At 40.9% G+C, this 26,499-nt stretch overlaps 1 protein-coding gene across 3 annotated transcripts; it reads right to left on the reverse strand.

Annotated features, from left to right (window-relative positions):
• Window positions 1-1,066: 1,066 nt before the first annotated feature.
• On the reverse strand, window positions 1,067-25,048 carry rubcn (rubicon autophagy regulator). Of its 3 annotated transcripts, XM_022216547.2 has the most exons (22): window positions 24,617-25,048; window positions 21,994-22,147; window positions 21,213-21,296; window positions 19,132-19,291; window positions 18,873-18,979; window positions 18,468-18,693; window positions 17,036-17,458; window positions 16,305-16,352; window positions 15,418-15,510; window positions 14,524-14,639; window positions 14,200-14,398; window positions 13,736-13,843; window positions 12,783-12,857; window positions 10,296-10,356; window positions 9,863-9,995; window positions 9,560-9,705; window positions 8,879-8,943; window positions 8,321-8,559; window positions 7,454-7,515; window positions 7,191-7,344; window positions 6,886-6,979; window positions 1,067-4,094 (listed from the first exon to the last, which is right to left on the reverse strand). In XM_022216547.2, exons 1-22 carry the CDS (start codon window positions 24,652-24,654, stop codon window positions 3,958-3,960), a joined length of 2,922 nt encoding a protein of 973 aa, XP_022072239.2. In that variant the 5' UTR covers window positions 24,655-25,048; the 3' UTR covers window positions 1,067-3,957. The 3 variants fall into 3 exon arrangements, with proteins under 3 accessions (XP_022072239.2, XP_022072240.2, XP_022072241.2); XM_022216548.2 differs by lacking the exon at window positions 16,305-16,352; XM_022216549.2 differs by lacking the exon at window positions 12,783-12,857 and having other exon boundaries at window positions 24,617-25,046.
• Window positions 25,049-26,499: the final 1,451 nt, after the last annotated feature.

Genomic DNA, 26,499 nt, shown 5'->3' on the forward strand with positions numbered 1-26,499 from the left:
TGTTAATCTGGCTAATTATCTGCTATAAAAAAAAATCAGTTTAAAACTGGCATTCCTAGTATGTAAACTGGGTTTTGTAAACACTGCACGCTGCAAATTAAGATTATAATGTTGAAGTTCTGCTGAAATGTCACATTATATCCACTAGAGGGCACAACCGTCCACAAAACCTTATGTTACAAGTACATTCACCTGGTGTGAAGGATTGTCTGTGTAGACAAATTGTACATGTTGAGGTAATATTTTGATTATTGAGAGATAATAAAGTTATTTTTTTGCAAAAGATTGAGAGTCAGTTTTGCTCAAACAGTGTGTTGTACCAAAGTGTTCCTCAACTCACAAATTTCAACGAGGTCTGCATGTTACTGCCAACACTTTTAACGGCTTAGTATTAGTCTGCAAAGTCTCTGCCCACTGATATCATCGACCCGATATTGGCATAAAAATGTGATATCGGTCAATATCGTTATCAGTTTTTTTTTGTCCATTATGAAAACCAATATAATAATGCCCGGATTTTGTCGACATTTGCTGGTGCGCAAATGATCACATCATCAAACTGCGTCTTGAAGCCTGTAAACAAGTCATGTAGCTACAGTAACAAGCTTGTTGTGCTTGACTAACAAAATGTCTGTGGTTTGGAATTATTTCCAAGCCCACATATATCAGTATCGGCTGATATCGGAATCGGAAATTGAGAGTTGGATAATATCGGCATACCGGTTATTGGCAAAAAAGCCAGTATCGGACGTCTCTACTTAGCATCTTCTACCACCGATTAAAATCTTACATTTTTCTCAATATAACAGCCAGAAAAGAATAACCAGGTCATTAAAGATAAGTGAAGGACCTGGAAAATAACATGGTTGGTCCATTAATTATTCAGTTAATCTGCAGCGGACTTTATTTTTCAAGCAAAAATGCAGTCAAGTTCTTGAATGTGCATTTGTATTGTGTTTTAAGCAGTTGTTCAGAAAGAGCTCGAGGAAACTGTAGTTTAAAGACTAAGAGATTGGTTGTGAAAAGAAACAACAAAGTGCCTCCTCAACCCAGCAATGACGCTTAGTAACAGTCTAGCCAGTCATTTATTGTCAACATTATTACAGAAACAAAGCAAATGAACACGTAATAATAATCATAATAACAATAATTAACATCTTTTAATAACAGACACTTGAATTTGTAGTGCACTTAAAACCTCCTTCATGTTAAAGGCAGTCCAAGGACAAACAATCAGCTGAGGTGAGGAGGTTTTTCAGTGGAGCTGAGCGATCACTTCATTCTGGAGCTGAAGAGCTCAGCGTTTGGTTCAAAAGCAGTCTTGGTCAAATCTCAAAGACGTGGGCACAGTTGCTCTCTTTATTGCTTGCGGGCAGTTTGTGAAGACTCAAGGACATAAAGGTGGCACATGTTCGTCTCGTGAGGGCGTGGACACTTAAAGCAAAGTCTGTTCACAGTTTATAGATGAGATGCATTCTAGAGATTAAGCTTTTAAAAGGTTGGTGCTCATTAAGTAAAGTCCACAATAATCTCATTATCAGGCTGCACATTTGTTTTCACATGACTTTCAGTTTTGATCATGACTACTGTGGCGGTGATTCCAATCCACAACAGGGACACTAATTCACATGGAATGAAGCCACAAGAGATGCTAGAAAACTGCAGGACTTATAAATAAGCAGCAACTGGTGAAAAATGTCTATAGAATCTATTCTAGGTCAGTAGTTTCCAATTTAGGAGGTCAAAAGTCAAATCAGAGGGATCAGCAGATGGTTGAAAGTGCAAGCAAAACCAGAAACAAAAGCATGTGGTGTGGAAAGTTTAAAAAACTTTCTGATTTTTCTTTCATTTTTGGATTGTCTAATTTAGGACTTTTTTTTTAACCTCTTTGGGCTTTAAAAGTCCCTCAACTAGATTAGACAGATGTCAAATTACTGTTTGCACTGTGAGCAATGACAGTCTGTTTCATTTTAAAGAAATATTTGGGGAAAAATGCTTATTTGCTTTCTTGCAGAGAGTTAGATAAAAAGATTGATCCCACTGCTTAACCAAGACATCCAGCGAAGATTCCAGAAAAGTTAGTGGTCCCGTTAAAAAAAAAAAAAAAACAGTGGCACAACCCCAAAAGACAGCAAACTGTCACTTCAGTTTTTCTGCAGATTAAACAAGCATGGTGTGTACCAATAACTAAGCTTTAGAGGTGCTGATCAGAAGCTTTTTTTCCCAACCTTTTTACAGAGCAAGTCATGGAGTTCCTCCCTTTCTTTGTTGAATATGGAGCACAGTGGCAAGAATGTGACATCAATATTCAACCCTGCACTATAATCGCTGCTCAAGGAGAAAAAATATGCTGCAATATGAAGAATTTCAGTCCAAAAGGTGATTAATACATTTTTCAGTTTTGCTACAAATTAAAAGTCCAGATGTATTACATTGTGGAACTCTTATTTTGAATTGAAACTCCTCACACCGATGTGTAACCCACCTGACAGGGTTAAAACAAAAACAAAACAGGAACATTCCAAAGTGTAAGTTCACATTCTTACAATGAACATTTTGAACAAAACCCAAAAAGTGACGTCCAGACTCCACCCTCCTCCGTCAAAAACACACAGGAATCAGTGCAATTAACTCTCTCCATTATTCCAAAACCTACAGCGTTAGAAAACAGGCAAGTGCTGATTAGGCTGGTGCAAACCATTTGTGCACAGCAGGTAGACGTGCACACACACACACACGCGCGCTCATATTCACACAGCTCTCTCTAGTAACCACACACACACTGACTTAGGCACACAGAGCAACGCAAAAATGGAGCATTTGCAGTTTCATTTAAAGTACTTGCGACACGGATTCTGAAACCTCTTTCTGAAGTCCTTCTATAAATTCAGCTCGCTCTCTCTGCCGGTCTAAGTTCATTGGTCCCAGAGGCACATAAACGTGGCTAAAACAGCTTAAAAAGGGGACGGTGAGGAGCGAGGCAAAAAAACAAAAGCATCAGTTAAATTTGTTCAAATTAAAACAAAACAACCTCATGGTAAAGTGACAGGATTATTCATATACAGTATCTGCACTGAAAATCAGTCAAATCATAAAAAAAGCTAAACTTTTAAACGTCCAGTTGAGTTCTTTAAAACAACAAAAAAACTGATCCTGCCATTTTAGGTCACAAAAAAAAAAAACTTCAGCTAAGCCAGTAGCCAGTGAAATTACCAGAGTCCAAGCAGTTGCCTGCAATTATAAGGGAGGAATATCAGACCCGGGTACAGCCGTCTGAGCAAATACGTGCTGTTTTGTTGACAGACTGGTTCATTTTACTACAGTTACAACAACATGGGAAGTTGTAACAAGCTTAATCTTTGGCTCTTTTCAGCGTCAAACATCTGTTGAGGTTTTATCATTCACACATTCTCAAACAGAGCAGCTCGAAGTGGAATGATGCAGCGCTGATGAGAACGGTGAAAGAAAACAATGAGGCAAATATATATATTTACATCACTTATTTCACTGGTTTAGAGTTACCGCTAATGTTGCTGGTAACTGTCATTTATGTCCAAGAATTTTAAATAAAATACTCAGGCAGGAAAATGAATTTGTCAATGAAACTATATTGGGGGTTTTTCTTGAGGAAATTTTTCCACATTAAGAAGATGCGCAGGTGTTGTTCAATGAAGAATATTTTATTTTAATTCATTTATCCCACCTACTTTGGAAGCAGGATGAGTTTATGGGGTAAAGTGCATGCCTAAAAGAAGATTATGGAAAACCTTCATCTGATAATCAGCAGATAACCGATGCCATCACGTAGTAAAACTCATCTGTAGAGCTCAGTTTGCAGTGGGCGCTGTCACCCAGGTCTGAGAGGGTCAGAACGGAAAGAAACGTGGTCGGTGACTACAATCATGAGTCGTGTTGTGCTCTTCTTCAGTTCTGCGCTTCCTCCTCGGACAACCAGCACTAAGTCCCACCTCCTTCATCTTCCTGCTCCTCCATGTTTTTGCGAGCCATCCTCTCTCGGCGCTCCGCCAGCCGCTGACATCGAGGGCAGTCTTTACCGGCCCGGAAGCAGCTGCGATGGTAACACGCGTGGCACTCTGAAAAACAGCACAAAGACAGGAGTCAGTGATCAAACAGTCAGCAACGCATTCACAGCGCATTTGTGTGAGAGGACAGCAGCTGCAGTCAACCAGTCTGACCAGTTTGCTGACAATGAGATGTGATGTCACACCAGAGCAGCCAATCAGGATCAGGCCTGGGGGAGGACAGGTGAAGGGAAGAGTATAAAAGACGCAGAAGCTACAGGCAGCGAGGCAGAATGCAGGAAGCAGCAGCAGGATTGGGAGATAAATCATGAAGACACACCTCAACCTAAACCTGTTCACACACATTCTGTTTGGAGCCAGCAGACTTTCAATCTTTCAACCAAGTTACTATTTTCTATGTTTCAAACAAAAGATGGATTCATTAATGACAGGCAACTCAAATTCAAAAATAAAAGTTTATTCCATGTTCACAAGAAGCTCGAAGGAACTAGAACGTATAAATTACGCAATCAGTCACACTCGGTTAGTCAGCTCCACACAATATGAAATTCTTCCTTCACCGACAATCAAAATTAAAACCACACGAAACAGATGAAGCAGCACAACAGCAGGTCTGAGGGTTCTCCAAGCCGGAGGAAGAATCTACACTTATGTGTCTATTTCTGCTGATTTTAGAAACAAACTACCAGAGAGGGATGAAAAATATCACATCAAATAATGAAAATATCCACTTGCTCAGGTGGAACTACGGCAAAAGTGAAATTCATGACCAAAGCATACTGAAATTTAATCTATTCCAAAAAAGAAATTATACTAAAAACAACTATTAGCGGCAATTTCTGTCTCTCAATGGCAGCAGCAGTCAAGAACCGGATGCCAAAGACAGGAAAGTACAGCAGCAACACCTCTAAAACCTAAAGTAAAAGACATCCACCACCAGATAGCTGCCAAAACATCCACCCGCCACCACCTGAGCAGCTGTGAGTGCCACAGCTAAAACACACCAAGTCAGAGGCTCATGAGAAGAGGAAAAGTGTGAAAGTGTCTTAAAGCACGAGACGGTTGGAAGAAAGAGGCAGAAACGTCAAAGTACAACCGGATAATCTCAAAAGGATTCAGTCAAGACAACACCTAAAGGAAGAGTTTTGACAAGCCATGCAGGAAATGCTCTTAGCCACTGTCCTACGGAGCGTTAGATAAGAAGACTGATACCACCTGTATGTCCACATCGTAAATATGAAGCTACAGTCACTACCATGAAACCATAAACTGGTGGTTTAACACGTTCATTACTGCAACATGTTCATTTGGGAGATTTAGAGGGGCTGTAGTTTCCTTTTGTTTCCTTAAGCTAACATCCTGCAGATAAATGCAAAAGCGGCATCAATCCTCTCATCTAACACGAATAAAAATAAAATAAAGAATATAACTATATATTTTATAAATTGGAAAAGAAAAAAATATGAGAAATAAAGCAGATCCAGACTGAATATTTCCAAAAATGTCAGACAATTCCTTTGTGTTATTCCTTAATCTAACTTACTTAACTGCTATGACACTTGTGTACTAGCTATGGGAAATAATGTCAAAACACAGTAAAACTAAAATACCATAATAAATACTTTTGCTTCAAAGAGTCATTTAGGATAGATGATCATGACATGGCGCTATCCATTATTCTTTGGGTTATTTCCTGCAGTGTAACTTGGCTGGTTGCAGTTTTACTTGGGCAGCTTTAGGCCGACATTTAATTCTTTGTGACCTCAAGAGACAGCATTGCTTATCTTCAAACCTCGAGTGTCACAGCTCTATGTTGCTCTTACTCTCTCAGTACAGTCCTCTGTATCATCCTTCTCCCCTCTAGTTTTATCTTTTACTATCTCTTCTCTCATCTTCCTGCCTCTCGTTACTCTCCTGGCATTGCGAGTTTTGCGAGTTCTCCAGTTAGTCTGCCCTGCATCTGCTGGTTCTTCTTGGCTTTCCTCCTCAGTATTCATCTCTCTTTTCCCATCACTCTCTCCACTTCCTCCATCCTCCTCTCCCTTCTTTCTCCCTCTGGTGAGCCGATGAGGTTTTAGGAAATTCATAACTGTAAATTTCTCTGTTTTTTCTGCATCAGATCCTGTGCGAACTTTCCCCTCCTCCACTGCTCCCTCTCCTTTAGCTGATGATCCGTTTTGAAACTCTTCATTTCCATCTCCTTCTTTCAGTTCTGTTTTCCCTTCATCCTCTCTCTCTTTTTTGGAGAAACCCTTGATTCGACCTGCTAACCCTGACGCCCTCCAGCGTCCTTTCCTCTCTTGTCCCGCTTCATCTAAACTTTCAGTGCTGCTGTACGTTTCATTGTCGCTTGTTTTTCTGTCTACTTTTGAGATGTTTTTCTTTAGCCTATCTATTTGTAGAGCCTTCAATAAGTTGAGCTTTTCGCCTCTTGCATGCCTGTCACCTTTTTCCTTGCTCTTTTCCCTTTCTTTGTCACCATGTTGGCCATCTCCGCTCTCCTCTCCTTTGCTATTTTCCATCTCTTCCTCTGATTCTGTCCCCTCTGTCACCTCCTGCTCCACCTCATTACCTTTACTCCTGGAAAAAGCTTTAACCAGTATTCCAGGAGTGAAAGCCTTAAGCACACCTCCTCTCTCATGTCTCTCCTCTGCCGTTTCCCTCGCCTCCTTTTCACCCTTCACCTCGTGATCTACTTCTGGCTCTACATCCTCCTCCCCTCCCTCCCCCTCTCTCCTGTCTCGGTAGAGAGCCTTGGCCAGCCTACGAGGATGGGAGATCTTCCAGTCTCTCCAGGTTAGGTGAATAGGGGGGCGGGAGGAAGGGGCTCTTGAGGGCTCACCTTCGCAGCGCTGGCATTTGCTCAGCTGGAAGGGGAAGATGATGTCTTTGTCGTTGCCGCAGAACTCGCACACAAAGCCCTTCGCCTGGCACAGCTGGGGAAGATCAGAGAAAAGGTGAGAGGAAAAGAAGACGCTGGAATGAGATGGAAAATTACTTTCTGTGTTGTTGAAATATGGGTATTTGTTGACACTAAAGCAGCTGACTAAACCACTTCCTGGCACTGTATAAACCTCACGTTATTATCTATTTGTGTGTTAATTCGCTGTATAAAACCAACTGGATGAACTCTCCAAAATGTCTTACCACACAGCCAGCTACGTGCATGGTACCAAGTTTAAGCAGCTCTTTCAGTCGGGGAGCCAGTTCGCCGTTGCGCACACCAGTGAGGTCATTGAGGGAGAAGAGGTGAAGGTCCTCGGTCAGGTGACCTGGCAGGCAGTCGAACTGGTCCAACACCCTGAGGAACAGACGAAGAGTTAAACAGTGTTATCCATCGTTGCAGAGAGCATTGTTTTTGCCTCCAAAGGTTCTGAAATAATTGTAAAACTAAAAAACGGACATCTTACTCTTTAGCAAAGCGACAGGTCTTGAAGAGATTTTTCATGTGAAAGAGCTGCTCCCTTAAAACCTAATGGGGAAAAAAAAGGGAAAATACAGGCTATTTAGTTACTTCTGTATACAACAACACAACTAAACAGCCACACAATTTAATACATAACTATGGGGGAAAGGCCGGTCTCAGTTCCCAGTCCCATCATATCTGATGTTAAAGTGTTTAATATTCAGTTTCCCTGCCAGCTGAGGTTAAGCAGGCAAGCTGCAAACTTCTCATCTTTCTAGCTGTAAATATAAAAAGCAAACGTCAAAAGAATTCTGTAGCATTTTATCCTAATTTTGCCCAACCACATCACTCAGTTACACTCTTGTAGCCATTATGCTCCAACGTAAAATAACAAATTGAGTTGGACATAATGAAAGAAATTACATTTACTCTAAAATGGACTACAAACATAAGTGCAAACATATCTTCCTGGTGTCACGGTTGTGGAAGGTTTTCTGTATTTTTAAATTCAAGAATACCTCAGATAGTGAATGTTTGAGGTAATCTTTCACTGAGGAGCAGTTAGCATCTTTTTTCAGCATCATTTATATGGCGGCCATCAGTAGCATGAATATCACTGTTCATTCTGGCTTCAGACCAAAATAGCCACCAGTCACAAGTTTGCTATTTCACAGTTCAGGACACTTTATGCTCGGCACACCACCGCCGGGTGTTGCTGAATTGTGTCCGTTACTCCTTGGATTAAATATTATCAGTTAAGCGTCATAAACAGCAACCACTCTGAAGCTGGTAATTATCGGTAATAGTTGCTTATTAACAAACATGCTGACGACAGCTAACAAACTGTTTCCAGTCCTGCCTCTGAACTCACCCTAACAGCCTCCAGCGCTTTGATTTTCTTGTACAGGCCGCTGTTGATGTCACTGGGGTTGAACAGCGGATCTCCGGCGATCTTGCTCAGCAGGTCCCGGGCAAAGTTGCTGACGTAGTATTTGCTGAAGTCCCACTTCCTCAGGACTCTGCCGGGAACCACGGCCTGGGCGTTCTCATGGCAGCACTGGCAGAAGTAACGGCCGATGTATTCACAGTAACGCAGTCGCTTAATGTAGTCTGAGGTGAGGACAGGCGGCAGAAACACAGAGGTAGAAGTAAGAAATATGTCTTTGCAAACATACAAGGAAATACCAAAGGAAAACCAGTTTTAGGGCAGCTGAACAAATTTGAAGAAGAATATATTTAAGCAGGAGTTGTACAGCTGCATGCTCTGATTGTGAAATGAAACTAAAACCGAGGAATAAAACTGTAAATATAAACAAACTTTAGGTTTTTAAACATTGGTGGATAACTGGAGTTTATGTGTGAATGCAAGTCAAAACCTCACACGATCTTCAGGAACAGGAAAACATATTTCTGTGGTTGCTGGTCATACCTGGGTCGATGCGGGTGCCACAGCCAGCGCAGCGGTAGTTCTGCTTAGCAACAACTATCTTCCTCCTGAAATGCAGACAAACGTGTAAGTAACAGACATTTGTAGCACAAAAGACATAAATGTGGACCAACAGGATCCAAGGTCTGTTTGCTCAGTACTTATGAGCAAAACAGCTTTCTGTTTCACCGAGAAATGACACAAAGACAGCTGTGCACTTAAATAATAACCATGTCAGAATTCAAGACATGAAACAGACACTTGTTTGTCTTTCACTTTGTGTGTTGCTGAGTAATAAACATAAAAGTAAATTAATAGTTCCATTCATGTATTCCAAGGTGTTGTTTTTCTCTATGCCTCTTTGAAAACCACCATCTCTGAGCTGTATTTGACATTTATGGTGATCAAGCCTGCAGTCCTGTTATCAGTTCTCAGATGGAAATTCAGTGCATTAATCATCAACTTGCTGGAGCCTCATCCGTGCAGTTCTGATGTAATACGCCACTACTAAAGAAATACTGTTATTATTTAACTATTTAAACTATGTAAGCACCACTTCATTTGTGCATCTCTTGACTAAATGAGGCAACAATAAGTTAAAATGGATTACAACAGGAGAAGAAATGAACAACAAAACAAGGTTAGAAAGACACTGAGGGATGGTAAAACCTGCTGTGGACTCACTTGGGGGCAGGATGAATGTTGAAGATGATCTGCGGTCGAGGCGGTGCCCATTCGAGGTTACCTCGTACACGAATCCTCAATTTGTAGATGTCCGCATGCTCACCGTCATCGGGGGAGATCGGCAGAGAGTCAGGGATGGGCAGCAACTGAGACACAGCGAGATCGAAGTTCAGCTCTGTTCTCTTTACTGTGTGAGCTATAATGACTATATGTGCAAGTTTTTACATCATATTTATGATTGTATGTTGAGTAAAATGTGAGGAGAACTGCTATTCTGCTCAGTGCTACTGCAGGATGCTGTACCTTCTGTGGAGCGTCGTGTTCTGGGACCAGCCAGTCGAGCTCAGAGGCTGCAGGAAGCTGCATGCCCTCAAACTGCCTGAGCAAACCCATCGCTACGGACTCAGCCGAGTTAGACTGAAGGAAGGAGGGAGAGCTGAAAGAGAAAACAGGTTTAAAATAAAAACATATAAGGACAGGTTTGAGATCTGATGTTTTTCTGTTAGCCACCTATCCACAGAGCTGATGTAAAATCCCAAATGGAAATTGGAAATTTGTTGGCATTTTAGAAGAAAGTCCCTGGAGAAGATTGTTTTGTTTTTACCCAATGTGTACTTTTTTCAGTGAAAAGTGAAACTTAATGGATACTTTCACTTCAAAAGTCACCCAGATATTTCAGCATTCAGTTAGTGGGTTGACAATAATCACAAAAAGGTAAACAGAAAACATTACTTACATGGACTCTGAGCTGAGAAAAGACCTGCTGCTGGAGCTCACGCTGCGCTTTATGTCTGCATCTAAAAGAACAGCAAAAGTACAATAAAAGAGATTTAACCGAGCAGGAGCAGGGGCCGATATGCGGTGCAGAAACTCATTTTATCCACCAGCCATTGGTACTGAAAGATTGGCAATAGAACAAAATCCACCATTTCAAGTTTGTAAAACTTGGAAGAAAGAATATGATGATGTTTAATTGGTATAGAAAAGCCTTCCAAAACAAAATGTACAAGCAATTGGCCAGTGGAGAGTGCTGCTTCGGTTTTCTAACATGACAGATGGCAAAATTTGCTACAGCAAAGCAGTGTTAAATGTTTTAGGAAGAAATCATTTAAAGTAGATATGATCAGAAGAAAGAAGTAAAACAAACCCAAGACGGCAATTTGAAATACTTCCAAAACCCTGGAGACCAAATATTTCATCTGTGATTAAATTTAAGCATATCGTTTATAAAATGATGCAGGCAGCATGCAGTGAAAGCTGACAGATTCAACAGTAAGGCTACTGCATTTTTGTTTCTTCAAAAACTCGACAAACAGCGTGGAAGCAAATACAGAAGCAGCACAGGTTTGGCAGAACAGGAGACCACCTGCAGGAGTTTTTGTAAAACAGTTTAGCTGTATCACAGGTTCTACATTGCCTTTCGGTTTAATGAGGCACAGATCACATTCAGAATTTAGGGTTACTGTCAATAAAAGTTGTTGCATAGCAGCAGGAGCTGGCGAAATTAATCAGCAGCATGAATCATTAAGTGATTGGCTTAAATGGTGCCTAAAGATGGGTTTATTTGTTCGGATTATTTAGGCAGATTGTCAACTGCAAAGTGACGTTACAGTCACAGGAAGATTTTTAATTGGGAGCACAGAGCAAAGAGAACATGTGAGCAAAGGCTTTTTTGATTTTTGCTCGTCTTGTGTCCAGCACAGTGAGGTGCAATCGTAGCACAGCTAGAAAATGAATGCGCTCTGAAGGAACGTTTCATTACTGGTGTTAATGGATTTTTCGCTTTTCCCGATTTGCATTAAAGAGCACAATATATAGCAAATACCACAAAAAATAAATAAATAAATAAATCACACTATGACATCTGATTAAAATCCATTTAAGAGAAAATTTCTTCCTCATCCCTGCTCACTGACACACACCCTTCAGTAGGAATCTTCACTAACTGAAATGTTGAGACATTTTTCAACCAATAACCTTGATAAATAATGTTGCAGTTTTGTTTAATAAAACCTAGTAGTCATCTGGTGCTAAGCAGGAATCAGTTTACAGAAAGAAAAAGGGTGGAAAGACGTGTATGTGGCAGCAATCACACCTCATTTTCACTGGACACATGTTGGCGATAATGAATAATGATGGATGGATGAGTAAGTGATAATCCATGGAGTTACTTGTTAATTCTCTCGTCTCCTCCCAGGAGCCTACCTAAACTCTGACAGGCTCAGGCACGTCTGTCCTCCTGCACCACCAAAACCCTGGAGCACTGAGCAACAAGCACCGACACAAACAGCCAAGCAACGTTCAACTGAGGTGAGGAGGCAGCTGGCTCGTCTCCAAACTGAGGAGCTACAGCAAGATTTTTTTGTAGGATATTTAATATTAGAAAGTCAGAGTAGGAAAATGTAACTTTTACATTTGAGTATCACAGCACATCGAAGTACAACAGCTGAACTATTTTATTTCAAAGAGAAAGACAGTCTTAGCGACGGGTCTCTCCCTGCCTGGAGTGAAATTTAAGTGGTCTGCCTCAGAGTGGTGGCAGTTTCAAACTTTCAGAAGTCTGGCTTTTAGATAAATGTAGAAACTGAACACTGCAATTATTCATTGTGAGTATTTAGGGAAATATTTGGACATTTGCTCACCATAATTAGTGGCCTGAATCCTATCGTTGCAACTATTTCATTCTTACTTGGTCCTGCACAAAATAGTTTTATTTATAGGGTTTCAACACAGGCCTACTGAGCCAACAAGCAAACTGGCAAACTGAACCCCAACCAATGACACCAAATAAGAGCTTTCCTGTCCTAGTTTGCATAGTAGTTTGGCTACTGTTATAGCAATCTCATATTTGTTTTGGGTGGGCTGATATGGCAAGACCTCATGCAAACATCAGTGTAAAATCAAAAAACGGCCGAGAAGGGTTTTATAAACCTGCAGTATACCTCTCATTGTGAGCTGGGCTTGTTGAAAATAATTTTAAGGTTGAAATTCTGTAATTGTTGTAAATGTTATGTGCAGATTTGGACAGAAATCTATCATAACTGAACTCAGACAGGAAGATAAGCTGTATATGGCACATATCCAAATTAGAAAGTGGGATTAAAGGGGGGAAAAAAAAAAATTCAGTTTGGAGTAGAGCCACCGGCGCCCTCTCAGGGGAGCATGGCCACAGTAAACTGTACGTAGCTGTGGAGCCTCGGCCACCAGTCCAGCCTGCAGATACCTGAGAAGAGGGAGGCGAGTGACAGGGAGAGGCCGTTCTGAGACACCGCCAGCAGGGACTGACCCTCACAGCCATCTGAGAGACAGAAACTAACACTCAGCACAACCCCCATTCTCCTGCGCCGAGTGTCCACAGCACAGGCGATCACACTAAACTGATGTGGAAGTCGTGCAGTTATACAGGCCCAAATACATCACACTTTCTGCATGTGCAAACTTACACAATACTGAGAAATGCATTACACACAAGCAAAGTCAAACACATGCACACACACAGTACAACCCGTATATACAGTACACTCTCACATGAAGACTGCAACCCATGTTAATAGTATTAAAGAAACGCATGCTAAGATACAGTCCTCCTCAGTGTTGGAGGAATACAGGAGGCTTCCAACCGCATCTTTAAAATTAGTACAAATCACTAAAGTGTTCAATCACATGACTGTGGCATCTGTACAAAAAGCAGCTCCTGAGAATATGCTGCATTTACACACTACAGATAATCATTCTGCGACCTCTGCACTCAGACCTTCATGTTTATGGTCCGTGGTAAAACGTGACATGCTTGGTGAGCAGCTTGTGTGGTGATGAGATTATGAATTATGACTGGAACACAAAACAACTCATTCACACTGACGAGTGGAAAAAAAAAAAATCTTCATAGGTTACCAATTCATATTGAATTTAAAAATAAATGTGAATATTTTCAAAGCTCTGACAGTTGAAAGAAAACAACTGCATCATGTCACTTTGTAGACTGATCTTCATCCAATAAAAAGGCGACATCGAACAATATTCCTGTGCTGAAGAAGTTTGGTCATCATGATCAGCATGTTCAGACACTAACCACCGTAACCACAACTCTTCTTTGGAGTTAGTTTTTGTGATATTCAAAAACATCAAATTCATTTTGTGTTTTTCTCCCACCGTTCCCTCATTCCCTCTCTCTACCTCGTAGTTCGCACTCCTCCACCTCCTCAGCTGATCCAGAGTCAGACAGGCCCTGAGAGGAGTCCTGAGAGCTCCTCCTGGAGCCTCCACTGTCAGTAGAATGGAAAACTATACAGAAGAAAAAGAGGAAACACTAAAAATAACACATTCCCAACTGTTTTCATTTAAGCCTGTCTTTCATGAGTAATAGCATGAATCATTAAAGCCTGTTTCTCTGGTATTGTTGTTCCTCTTTATCTCTGAAGTTAAGAGCGCATTAAAAGATCAATGTATATTTTAAAAGTAACATTAGCGGCAATATTTAATAACTACAAGCCAATTCACCCCAAAAAGACAATAAAATAAGAACTCACTAACAGAAAATATTTCTGTCAACCGATAGTCATATAAAGGAAACAGTCTGCATGTGTACAGAGCATGAAGTATTTCATCTGACTGCACTCCACTAATGTTTTAATGCTTACTGTGTTGGGAGGTTGTGCAGGGCGGCAGACGGTTGCGCCTGATCTGCTGCCTCCGCAGGCGGATCTTCTGCTTGAGCTGCTGAATCTCACAGTCGCTGTCTCCCTCCTCCTCACCCTCCTCCTCCTGACGCCGCAGGTTGTACTTCATCAGTTCGATGGCTGCAATGAGTGACTCTGAGATGCTGAAATGAGCGTTCTCCTACAGAACAGAGGAAATTAGAAATCAATCAAGAGACAAGATCGTTGTCACATATTCAGTCATCCTGCACAGTTTCAAGGTCATTGCACTGAGCTCTTATTATTCGTAATGGAACAAGGCCTAACCTTTTCAAGGTCAGCACAGCTGCCAAAGTCCTGCTCTGACAGGTAGCTGATGAGGCTCTGCCCCTCCGACGGCTTCCTGAACATCCCATCTGGTACATTGCTGTACTGAGACCCATCTGAAGCAACCAAACATACACAAGTAAACACTAAAGCATAACAGACAAACACATGATGATGATTTTTGCACATAATTCTTTTGCTGTTGGAATTGTATTTTCATTTGCATCAGCTTTCAAAATAAGTGTTTTATTTTAAAAGGTTTCAAAAGCACTTGCTATAAATTGAATTAAAAAATATATACTTGCACGGTAGCAGCTTATTATCTACAACTGTGTATACTACTGGGTTATTACAACTGACTAGTTCACAAGAAGGCAGCATTTTACTGCTGCATATTTAAAACACCACATCAAGTCTGAGTGTACGTGAAACTGACACGACCTCAAAAGTCATGTAAAAATGAATTTCACTGTGACTACGTGGTCAATAAAACATTTTATACCGACATACAAACCCATTTTCCAGAGCAATCCAGCTGAGAGTCTAGAGTGTCATGTTTACTGGACACTTGACACACTTTCTACACTGATATTCACAAAGTAAAAACTCACTTTCCTTCAAGAAATATTTTGTGTCGACTTCCTTGTCCACTTTCCTGACATATTCAAGTATGTTGTGGCCTCCCTCTGACACTCATAATACTTCAAACAAACCCTGATAAAGCACTTTGAGTCTGTGACTGCTTTACATTTCATTCTTGCTTGAAATTCCAGCTACAAAAGCATTTGAGCTGAAACTTGAATAAATGGAAAGTGACAGGTTTTCCTCTACAAAGAGCAAATTCATGAAAACACAACTGTCAAAGCGCATCTGTAAGTGTGACAGAAAACTCACGTGACTCCATGTAAAGAGAATTTGGGGTGCTGGCATCACTTCGCTGAGGTGAGAAAGGGCTGTAGTCCTTCATGCAGCAGTCTCCTGCCGATTCTGAGAGACAAAGAGTGGGCATTAATGGCCTTTTATCACAGAGATTCCAATCACTCAACTCAACACTGAGACTGATGGGAACATGCATCAAAATGGAGACAGTAACTCGTTATGTGCTTTGATTGTATTATTGTCTTTGTGTCAAGCAATCAATAAAATCTATAAGAATGGTATAAGAAAACAAAACTATGGCTGCTGAGTTCTAACTATTATCACTGTATATAAAGACAATGAATCATTATATTTAAAGCAGAAATGCAAAGATTAAATGCTTTGAAAGAACATTTTAGAGTGATACAGACGTGTTACACATCTATGCATCTGCTGCTACACAACAGTGATGAAATTGTTACTTAAAAGGCTCTAAACAAACACTGTGCAACTTCTTCGTATCTGCCTGCTGCACATGTAACAAAATGCTTTACTTTGTTTTAGACATGTTACAAAAGGATTGTGACACAAATTCTAAATGTGCATTCCAGCTTTCCTATCAGGACATGAAATGACTTCAATACTCCAAAACTCTTTCAATCAAATGCTCTGATGGTTCATGAAGAATGTGTACATGAACAGAAAACAACAATGAAAGTAATCATTCCTGACTTCGTCACATCAGTTTCACCAGATCACAATAAATAATCAAAACAAAACAATCCAAAAGCACAAGTGACGGGCTAAAGACAGGACTGGAAATGAAAGGGTCGGAGACAGTTTGTCATCATGCAGAGGAAAATGAAAACGGTGATGGGAGGGATCGAGTGAGTGATGGAGTACAGTGAAACTGCACTGCCAACCTGCTACCGGATCTTCTATTATTATGGTGATTTTTCTGTGGCCCCCTCCTTCGCACAAACAGTAAGTGAAAGAAAAGAGAAAAATAGAGCAGAAGAAGAGAAGGTTAACTCGGGCCAGAAAGGCCAAACAGGTCTAAGCTAAAAAGGAGCGGCAAGCTGTAAAACCTTTAGACAGGAAGTGTGCATCTTCAAAGAAAGAATGCAGCTCAACCACATCTTAGAAAAGAAACAGACTGTGCAGGTGTAAAAGCAGCTACAGCTCATCTGAATTTTATACAACCATTAGGGTAGGTTTCTATTAAGTACAGACAGCTAAAGGCTCACTGAAAACCTAAAAATATCTGAATTAAGCTAAATGAACAAACAGCAGCTGAGAACAAAAACTATCTACTAACTCAAGCTGAACTTCACAAGTTCAGTAAATATTATTTTCAGCTGGGTATAATGGGCTTGACTATGCTTTTGCATGATTAACTAACAAGGAGGGAAAACTAGATGCTTGGTCACATCTACACTGAAACATCCGGAAAGCTAAGGTTTGCAGCTTCAAGACACACAATACTTTTGAGGCAGTTTAAGACGTCTATCTTAAAATGTTTTTTTTTTTTTTAACTTTCTGATACTTCCACACAGGGGCCTGTTTCAATTCACTGAAACAGAGCAAGCTGTTGCTTTATTTATTGACAAAAGCACTTGCAAATCGCATTCCAAAAACTTCCCAACTTACTCACCATTCCTGAGTTTTTGATTGACACCCGTGTCTGAAAACGAGCGACTGTGTCCCCGGGTGCCCTTGCTCGGCCCCTTTTGGCCCTCTGAAAAAGACGAGCGCCTCGGTTGGGCCGGGGTCGGGGACAGGGAATTTTGCTGCAAAGTCTGGTCCTTGGTTTCATCTTGTTCACTGTTGAGGGATGTCCTTCGGGAGTCGCGGCGACTGCGTTGCCCCAGGTTACCGATAGCCAGGTACTCCGGACCATCGTCGGAGTCGCCGTCACCGGAGTCCCCAGCCTCAGGTGGACAGGAGGAGGGCTCTGTGAGGGAGATGCTGGGGACAGACAGCGAGCCAGGAGGGGGTGTTATGAGTTGCTCGCTCTCCCCCGGCTGGGACACACACACCCAGGGAGGTCCCAGGCTGCTGGCTGGAGAGGTAGTGTCTGAGGGACAAGTAGGAAACGTGGGGAGAGGTTTAAATACGCTTTAACAGAAACACAAAGTTAAGTCATGAGCCTATTTCTGTGTCACTTGTTTTTCTCTTGCTCATGTTTTACTGCTAAAAAAAATAGACAAGGGTATGCTTCTACTTCTATCTTTCCAAACTGTAAATTTACTCCCATGATCTTCTGTCTGCTGTGCACACACAGCATCTATTGCATGCCTGTTTTTCCCTTTTCTGAACTGGAAGTCTAACAGCAGAAGTGGTCATGTGCTGCACGGATGGTAAATCATTGAAGCAAGCCGTGGCTTCTCTCAGCAAATGGAACTAGACTTAAAGGTTGTCCTTAATATAAAAAAGGAAGAATGTCAAAAACAAGCTTGGAAGAAGTAGTCTGGATTTGTTTTTATTTAATTTAGGGAGCACACTCAGTTCAGGACATTGAGTTTTGTAGGCTGCATCAACACATTCTCCAGCAACTGACCATGTCCACAAACAATCAGGCCTCTGTATGGTTAAATCAGTCAGTCTATTCACATGCAAACTGTAGTGTATTCATAGCGCCATATCCCAAGTCCACCCCCAGTATCCTCGTACTGATTAGAAAAAAGCCACTCATTTGGGTCTTTTAGTGTACAACCTCAGATAGAGACAGGCTGAGACACTGACTGAAAATCATTTAGAGGAATGAGGAAAAACAATCACCCAGATGTTGCCAGAATGATTCCCCAAGTAAGCTAGGTGGACACACCACTAATCTCAGCCTTTCCTGTTGTCATTAGGGGGAAAATAAATAGATTTTTCACCTTAGGAATCAATCCTGTAAGTGCTAATTCTTAAATTCTACTCTTATTTTCAATAAACACACAATGGATCATGCACTAATCCATAATGGTGAAATTTATTACTAATCCTAATCCAACATGGCAAAATTAAAATCGACATACAAAATTGTAAACAAATCCACAATGCCATTTAAAAGCTACACATATCCTTCAGCATTTCCTCACTTGTGCTGTTGCTGTTTTGGGATCCAGCCCCTGTGTTCCTGGTTGAGTTGTGGCTGGTGGTAACTGCTTCTCGCAGAGAGCAGTTGGAGGTGGTGAGCCTGCGGTTTAGGGAATCTCCTCTGGGAGCCATGTCAGCGCTCCTCCAGGCCCCTCCGGCCCCTGGCAGCACACACAGGCTCTGGCTCTTCAACAGACCCAGGCAGGGTGGGCCCTTCAGAGGGGACAGCTGAACAATAAAAAGGAAGAGATTAAAAAAAAAAAAGAAAAAGTTAAACATGTCCCTGTTCGCCTTCCTAAAATTTCCCCTCACTTTAACATCACCCCAAGTCTGTCAAATGTGTTTTATTTTATCATTACAGATCACATCAGAGTTCTGATTTTCACATAAAGAGGTCAGATACTCACCCCAACAGTGTCTACTTGGGCCAACAGTTTGGGATTATTCTGCTCCACAGCTTCTAGACACTGAAACATGGCGGTCACATGAGGCTCGCTCAGCAGAAAGGCATCATCTGAAAGACAGAGACATTAACCGACAAGGAGAATGAATTAGGAAAGATGCAGAGAGAAAGTGAAACCGAAGAGAAATACAGTCATACAGAGGGACACAAACACCAGACAGAGAAATGGAGAACAGAAAAAAGACCACTAATGTGACACTCACCGTTGTAATATTTCCGTGTGTGTCCCAGATGTCTGAGCAGAGGTCGGAGCTGGGCTGAGAGCATGTGAACCTGTAAGCTGTGGAACAGCCAACGCTCGGCCTTGTAGCTTTCACCTGCACTCTGCATCCCACTGCTCAACACCGGCTCCAAGTGACTGAACTGAGGATGGACAGGGAGAAGAGAGAAGACAGACATGTGAAACTGATGCATGTTGTGATGACAGAAGCAAATAGGAGTGGACGTAAACAGTAGAAGAGTACTAAGAGTAACACACTTTAATGACTTAATATGAAAATCAAACCGGTAAAGATCCTTGTTAAACAGCCCAGATATCATTACCAAGGGGTTTTCTTTATTGGATTTTTGTTGAGGACATCTCCGTTCATGTTGCACTCCTTGTTTTTGGTGTTTGGGGCATTAGTGCGATCACTGTTTTTACCATTTACCCAGAGCTTTCATTTACTGCAAACATATTGCTGTTGTTGGGGCAACAAACATTAACCCAACCCAGGCTAGTGCCCTTGTAAAAATTTTTCCTTTAGTCACATCTTTGAGTATTATATTCTGATTTTTATCTCACGCACATACAAGAAGTGACATGTTTATTCTGCTCTTTATGTTTTTGAATTCCTACTTATTAATCAGATTAAAAAAGCAAAGGCAGGTGTGAAGAGACAGGCCTGCCATGGTGTGATACAGATGACAGGCTTGACAGTGTAAACAAAGTGAGCAACGAGTGGAATGAGGAGAGAGAGATAGAGGAAAAAAAACATACCAGCATAAAACTAGAGGACAGCAGGAAAGATATCAACAACAAACTGTCACATGATGATTACATCATGGCTGAGCAAGCACTAAGCCCCGCTGGTCAGCAGCACAGGCCATGAGGATAATTAGATTCCAACTGCTACAGGTCTCTTTCCTGTTGCATAATTCCATTAACGTTTGACAGAAGGGACTGAGGTTGAAGGGTGACTGTTTGCCAGAACTCTCAACAGAAATCAAGATAGTGTAGCGACTCTGATCAGAGTATCAGATAGTGTGGACAATGTGGGCATTTACCGATGTTCAGGGCTCCACAGTGCAACTAATTTAATTTAGTGGTTTTTCTCAAAGGTCACTGAGCTGCGACTGCAAAACAAACAGGTATTTAGAAAGAATTACAGCTCTGGTCTGTGTGTTCCTTTTTTTTTTTAATTATTTGGCTTGTAAAGTTCTCATGCCTGCAGCTGATTATCCGTCTATGATTTAAGTTTTTAAGTTAAAATGTTAATCAGACAACATTTTAGCGAAGAGACTAGGTGATAACATCGCAAGCTTAAGTGTGAAAGCACTGGAAAGACATGGCACAACACAGCTTTACAGAATAAACTGTTTTTCTCCTATAGGTAAATTCATTCTCAAATTCAACATGTATTTTTACTCACAAGCAACTTGATCTTTACAACACAACCAGCCAAATAATAAGTGCAAATGTTTGCTTTTCAGCAAACAAATGCTTCTTCTACCACCAAAGAAGATACTTGGAAAATACGGATACGCAAAGTATTCAAAAAATTCCAACACTGTTTAAGACTTTGAAATAAATCAAGTAACAAGATAACTTATAATCAGAAGAAGAAGAAAAATCAAGTGTGAGAAAACTGTTTTTAAATAGCAAGATTAACATCCATGTACTAAAAAACACTTTTTACAGTTTGCATTACAAGTTTTCAGGCGGTTGTTTCCTTTATGTGACACTAGAGATGCAAACAACACGTCCTCAAACAAAGATAATCAATAAAACCCTGACTGCCAGGAGTTGTTGCTCAACAGTGACTATTACTTCTTTAGTTTATGGATCCTTCTTCAGTTTATGGATACCACATTTTTTAGAAAGCAAAATGAAGAAAATACTGAAAAGAAAGCTCAAGTTGACCTCATACTACTAAATGAGTTCCAACACCTGATGATTACAGCCCATATGAGAAACATTTAACTGAAATGTTTAGGTATGTGTTCACATCAACTTGAGACTTGTGTGCTGGCAAAATTCTAAATATTTACATACCACTTTGAATGTGGCTGGGACTGACCATACCTGTTCGACATGTGAGGCGAGGTGGGGGCTGATGTAGCGAACGCACCAAACAAACGGCCAATAGTCTCTCTGCTTGTAGTACACCTGCAACGCAAAACCAGCAGCTTGCATGACCCATATGCAAAGAATATCTGCTTCAATAAAGACAATGAACCATTATGTGAAGGGAGTGCTTCTCACATTTCAGGACAGTACTTTCCTGAAGTTTAAGGAGGTCAAAAGATAATACCCATCTGACAATACAAAACTTTGCTAAAAAGAAGGAAAAAAAAAAAGAAACACACTGCATGCATAAAGCGGGCTAAAAATCTGTGACACCTTTTCTCTCAATCAGAGTCTCTTCCTCAGTGTATTTACTTGTACAGAAATGTCACCGAACAGTGTTTTAGCATTTAGGCTCAGATTAGATTTCATTTCAGTTTAGCAAAATTATTCCTCCTTTATATCAGATATCACAAGAAAAATCAGGTGATGAGATATGTTTGCCAGAAAATGCTCTTGTGAACGCACTGTGCACAATGGGGAATCTGATACTAGGAGAATCAATGAGTCACTTGTATTCAAACATCAGACATAAAAAGAAAGACAACACTGGGCCAAACGACCAACCTGATTTGCAGGTCGAAGTTTAACCAACGCTAACTTTGAACTGTAAATTTTCCAGAGCTGACTGCAGCTTGCACTGAAAGTAATGAGTTGTGGTATCCACCAATAACAGTCTGAGCAAATTTCTAAGGTATGTTTGTTTTTTAAATGACTGAAATGGACTGCATTTTCTGACCTGCTCATTCTTTAGCCCGTGGCTGAGGATGTTGTTCATGTCCTTGTGCAGCCGCTGCAAGCCGCCATATCGCGACCACACATTGGGGTTATTGGTGGACACGAGGCCCTCCACTGTGGTCTTCAGGCTGGACAGCAGCTTCCAGTGCTCCCTCCTGGAGGAAAACAAGGAAGCAGGAGGGAGCGAGGTCGGGTGAGAAAGGAAGTTTAAGAATGAGGAAGGAGGTCCAAAAATGCTGGTGTTCGCATTGTGGTTACTTATACTGTTGCTCATGCTATCAAAAACATTTTTCCCAAAGTTACAAATCTGCTTCTCAGCAGTTCAGCTGACTATAAATTCAGTGAGTAACTGGGAGTGCTGACTGCAAGTGAATGCTTAGCAGGATCATCACATCCTGACACAAACAGATACACTGTCCCACTCTTTGAGCAAAATATTTGCAAGAGTCTGTGTTGTAAGTGCCTGTTACAAAACCAAAAGCCACACTTTTTTTGAGTGATCTTTATGGTACATGACAGTTATGATGCATTTTCTGTATGAATTCTAACTAAAGTTGAGTCTTGAATTCTGATGAGATTCCATTAGAGCTTTTAAAAGGACCTTTAAAAGAAATACAGTGATTGATCGCTATGAATTGCTATAACTCCAACAAGCCCATTCAGGCCAGGGAGCCAAACTTTATCTTTAGGATACAACTATGGAAAGCAGCTGCTCCAAAAGTGTCATATTCTAAATAAAATGATTTACAGTCATAAAGTGCTGGCTCATATCCAGACCTTCCTCATTTTTCCTGAAATCAGCAAACAAAAAGATGTTCAAAACTAGGTCACATAACTGCACCAACAGGACAAATTAAATCTGCTGTCTACACCTGAGGGTACATTCTTTCAGTCTTCAATAACCTAACAAGCCTTCTGCTTACTATACCTTTAAACAGTTGCTTAAATGTATGATAATCAAAAATTGATGAAATGGCATTAAAGCTGGAGATTTATCGGTTGGCCGATATTTGCTTGTCACAGATTTGTCAGTGTCAGCATATATGTTGCCCAGAACACAACGATATAGAAACTATTTTCCAGACCCAAATACAGAAAAAGCAGAGATCGTATCGCAGCTGAGCATGTAGTGATGTGGAGTCAAGCTCTGTCTTCATTCTAACTGGTTAACTAGTTTGTAAAATATCACTTGGTTTCTACTTAATATGTTATCAGATTGTGAGTACAACATTTTCCAAGTATCAAAATGCAGATTTAGCCTGTTTTCTACAAGATTTTCTCTTCCTAAAAGATTCAAAATGACACCTCAGTCAGTCCGTGGATGTGCAGAGTGGCTGGTTGGAAAATAAATAAAACCTTGACACAGAGCATTGATGACCACAAGTCTTTTTTGTGTGAAACAGCAGTGCTGAACAGCAGCATTACAAGCTGAGCCACATAGAAAACAAATCAAATCAGATCATTTAACATGGAGAGAAAAGGGCTGCACATTGGAGAACATTCTGCACATACTGCAGGGCATGATGTGTGTGTGTGTGTGTGTGTGTGTGTGTGTGTGTGTGTGTGTGTGTGTGTGTGTGTGTGTGTGTGTGTGTTGTGAATCTCGCAGTAAATCTCATGACTCCAAGAGGCTGATTAAGTTAAAGATAACATTTGAACTCTGTTTCATTTGGGTGTGTGTATCATGTACTCTACTACAGAAACCTCGTGGCTGACTTGTTTACAGAGTCAGATTTTTAAAACTCGGAAAAACAAAGGAGATTTCAAAGATTAGGGTTAGGGTCACAGTGCAACCTGCCTGCTAATCTGTTAATCAAGTAAGGGCAAGCAATTGTTTACAAATTTCCTCACTACCCTATCAAAGTGAGGTTTTCTGCAAAACATATCCACACCAATGACATTAAATCAACTACACGTTATTTGCACAGTTGAGATTAAATAGCTATTAATTTGTTTCAAAACACGAGAAAAATCTGAATTCATGCACCATTTCTTCCCAAACAAACTCTTCTAGCTATAATGTTGTCAAAGAATGTCAATATTATATTTGAATTGTTTACAGGCAACCAGTGTAACATAAAAAGCGCTAAATCGTGTTTAATTATCTCATATTATGAATCACACTAGGGATGGTTCATGTCTTTTGATAACATGAGTATCCAAGACAACACAACCAGCGACAGCTAGCAAAAGTTGATTTGACAGCTAGCATTAGCTGTTAGCTTTGGGATAGGTAGCTGTTAGCACTAAAAAAAAACGATTGCAGGTGAATGCCCTAACGGTAGCTGCAGAGTGCATACGTAGTTTTAATGCTGCCAAACTTTTCTTGCACAGTAAGTAATCTATCTGTTGACACGGCATAAGCCTCGCAGCTAATGCCGTTAGCTCCACACTGCGAAACCCTGGCTTGTCAGGTTAGCCTATGCGGCTAGCATTCTGGTTGGAGTGTTTAAGCTAGTTAGCTGCCTGACATATTTACAGCAATTCAACGAAAATGTGTTCAATTTCTGTAATTGACGAGGGGGTTTTGAACGATATTAGTTTCTAGTAGTATTGTTTATGTCACTACGGTTATTCTCAACCCAGCTAGCCGGGTAACTTGCCGTGCCCTGGCTGTCACTTACCTGCGCTCCTCCGCCTCTCCCTCCGCCGTGATCTCCATGTCCTCCTGGAGGAATCGAGTCCCGTACAACGCTGCCAGCTTTCCCGCTAATTCTTGTCTGATTATTTACAACGGTTTTAATCGCAACGGCTGGGCTGCTCAAAAGAGTCACCCGGACAGCCAGCCTTCCGCCATCTCCTCCCCGCCGGGTCCGAGCTGCGGATCAAAACAGTGGAGGCCGCATGACCTGCTGGCATCAGCAAGTGGGCGGTGGTGCTGGGAGCCGCTCTGCCCACTTTTAACCAGCACAGCGCTGCTCAAATTATACCACAGTTTGTCGTCCTCAGAAGTTTAAGCTGTATAAAAGCGGGTCCACCGGGTTTCAGCACATTCATAAAACAAAACAGTAAAGCTTTTGAGGTGTTTCATGAGGAAACAGTTTTGTAAATGCACATGACTGTTTGTTGAAGGTTAATCAATGCTGCCCCCTGCTGGTAGAAAACTACATTGCACTCATGACTGCTCTGCCCCCAGTGTGAACTCTGTCTCACACCCAGCTCTGTATTTATACTCCAATTATGACCCACTGATTACATTAATGCTCAGAAACATAACCCTTCCTTTACCAAACATTAGCATAATCCATATCCAAACAGTAAAATTGCAGGAAACACAGTCTTACGTTATCACTGCGTCAGTAACTGGCTTTATTCATGTGATAACACACTGCAATACGCACAGCGAGTAAATTTAATGGACAATCAAAGGAGAACTGCCAGATGTTGTCTCTTTCTGTTCCGTACAGTCAGTTAAATGATAATAATGAGCTTTATTTCCATAGCACGTTTCACAATGGGAGGTGCACACAAGAACATTAAAAATAAGCAAAAAAAACACATTAAAATAAGATAAGAAAAGTTAAGAAAAGCATACAATATAATACAACTGTCTGTCTGTCCAGGTGGGTTTTGAAAGGCTTTGTAAACCGAGGCACTGACTGTGCTTCTCTAACAATAAGGGGGAGTTTGTTCCAGAGTGTTGGAGCTAAAACATGGTCCCCTTTGTTTCAAACCTGGGCTGTGGGACTTTGAACAGCAGCTGATTCTTTGATCTGAGGAATCGAAGTGCAGAATGAAGGGTTAAGTACCAAAATGTAATCTAGAAAATCTTAAATTGAATTCTGCAACAAATGTGGAGCCGGTGTAAATTCAGGAATGACTGGACTGATGTTTCTGGCAGCATCCTGAAGGTGAAAGAATAGTGAGCTGCTGTAGGCCAGGGAGGAGAAAATGAAGGTGAGGATGAGTTTTTCAGCAGTGCCTTTGGAGAGCGCTGATTAGAAAGCAGGAGTCGAGATGAGCCGATTGAAGCTGAGACTGTGATTGAAAGCAGCTCCCAAATTCTGTTGTAACTGACAAATTGAGAAATTATTTCTAAAATCCAACATTTACTACAATGACTTTAAACATTTCTCTCATGCTCTAATATAGTCAGTATTATGAAAAAGTGCAGATAAAATGGCATAAAAAGTGTGACAAAGTCTCACTCAACCATCCGAGGTGTACATAGTATTTGTCATATTTCTGTATTTCCATTTTTATCTTTATTTTTTTCTTTTTTCTGCTGGAATGCCTACATTTCCCCAATTGAGGGACAGAAAAAGTTTAGCTCATCTTACTTACTGCACTGCTGTATTTTCTACTTTTGGTCTAAACTCTGTCCCGGATGCAGCCATCTGATGAAACCATCACTTCACTGGATAGAAGCTAAATATCATCCACAGTGAAAACATGTAAAACCTCTCATCAGAGCGTGTTTATTGTGTGTTTGTCGCTGTGATTACTTGTGGTGAATTTGACATTTTAACAGCAATGGATTGACAGTGACGTCAGCTGCTCTGTATAC

Source organism: Acanthochromis polyacanthus, chromosome 4, assembly GCF_021347895.1.
Source record: "Acanthochromis polyacanthus isolate Apoly-LR-REF ecotype Palm Island chromosome 4, KAUST_Apoly_ChrSc, whole genome shotgun sequence".
NCBI classification, from domain to species: Eukaryota; Metazoa; Chordata; class Actinopteri; family Pomacentridae; genus Acanthochromis; species Acanthochromis polyacanthus.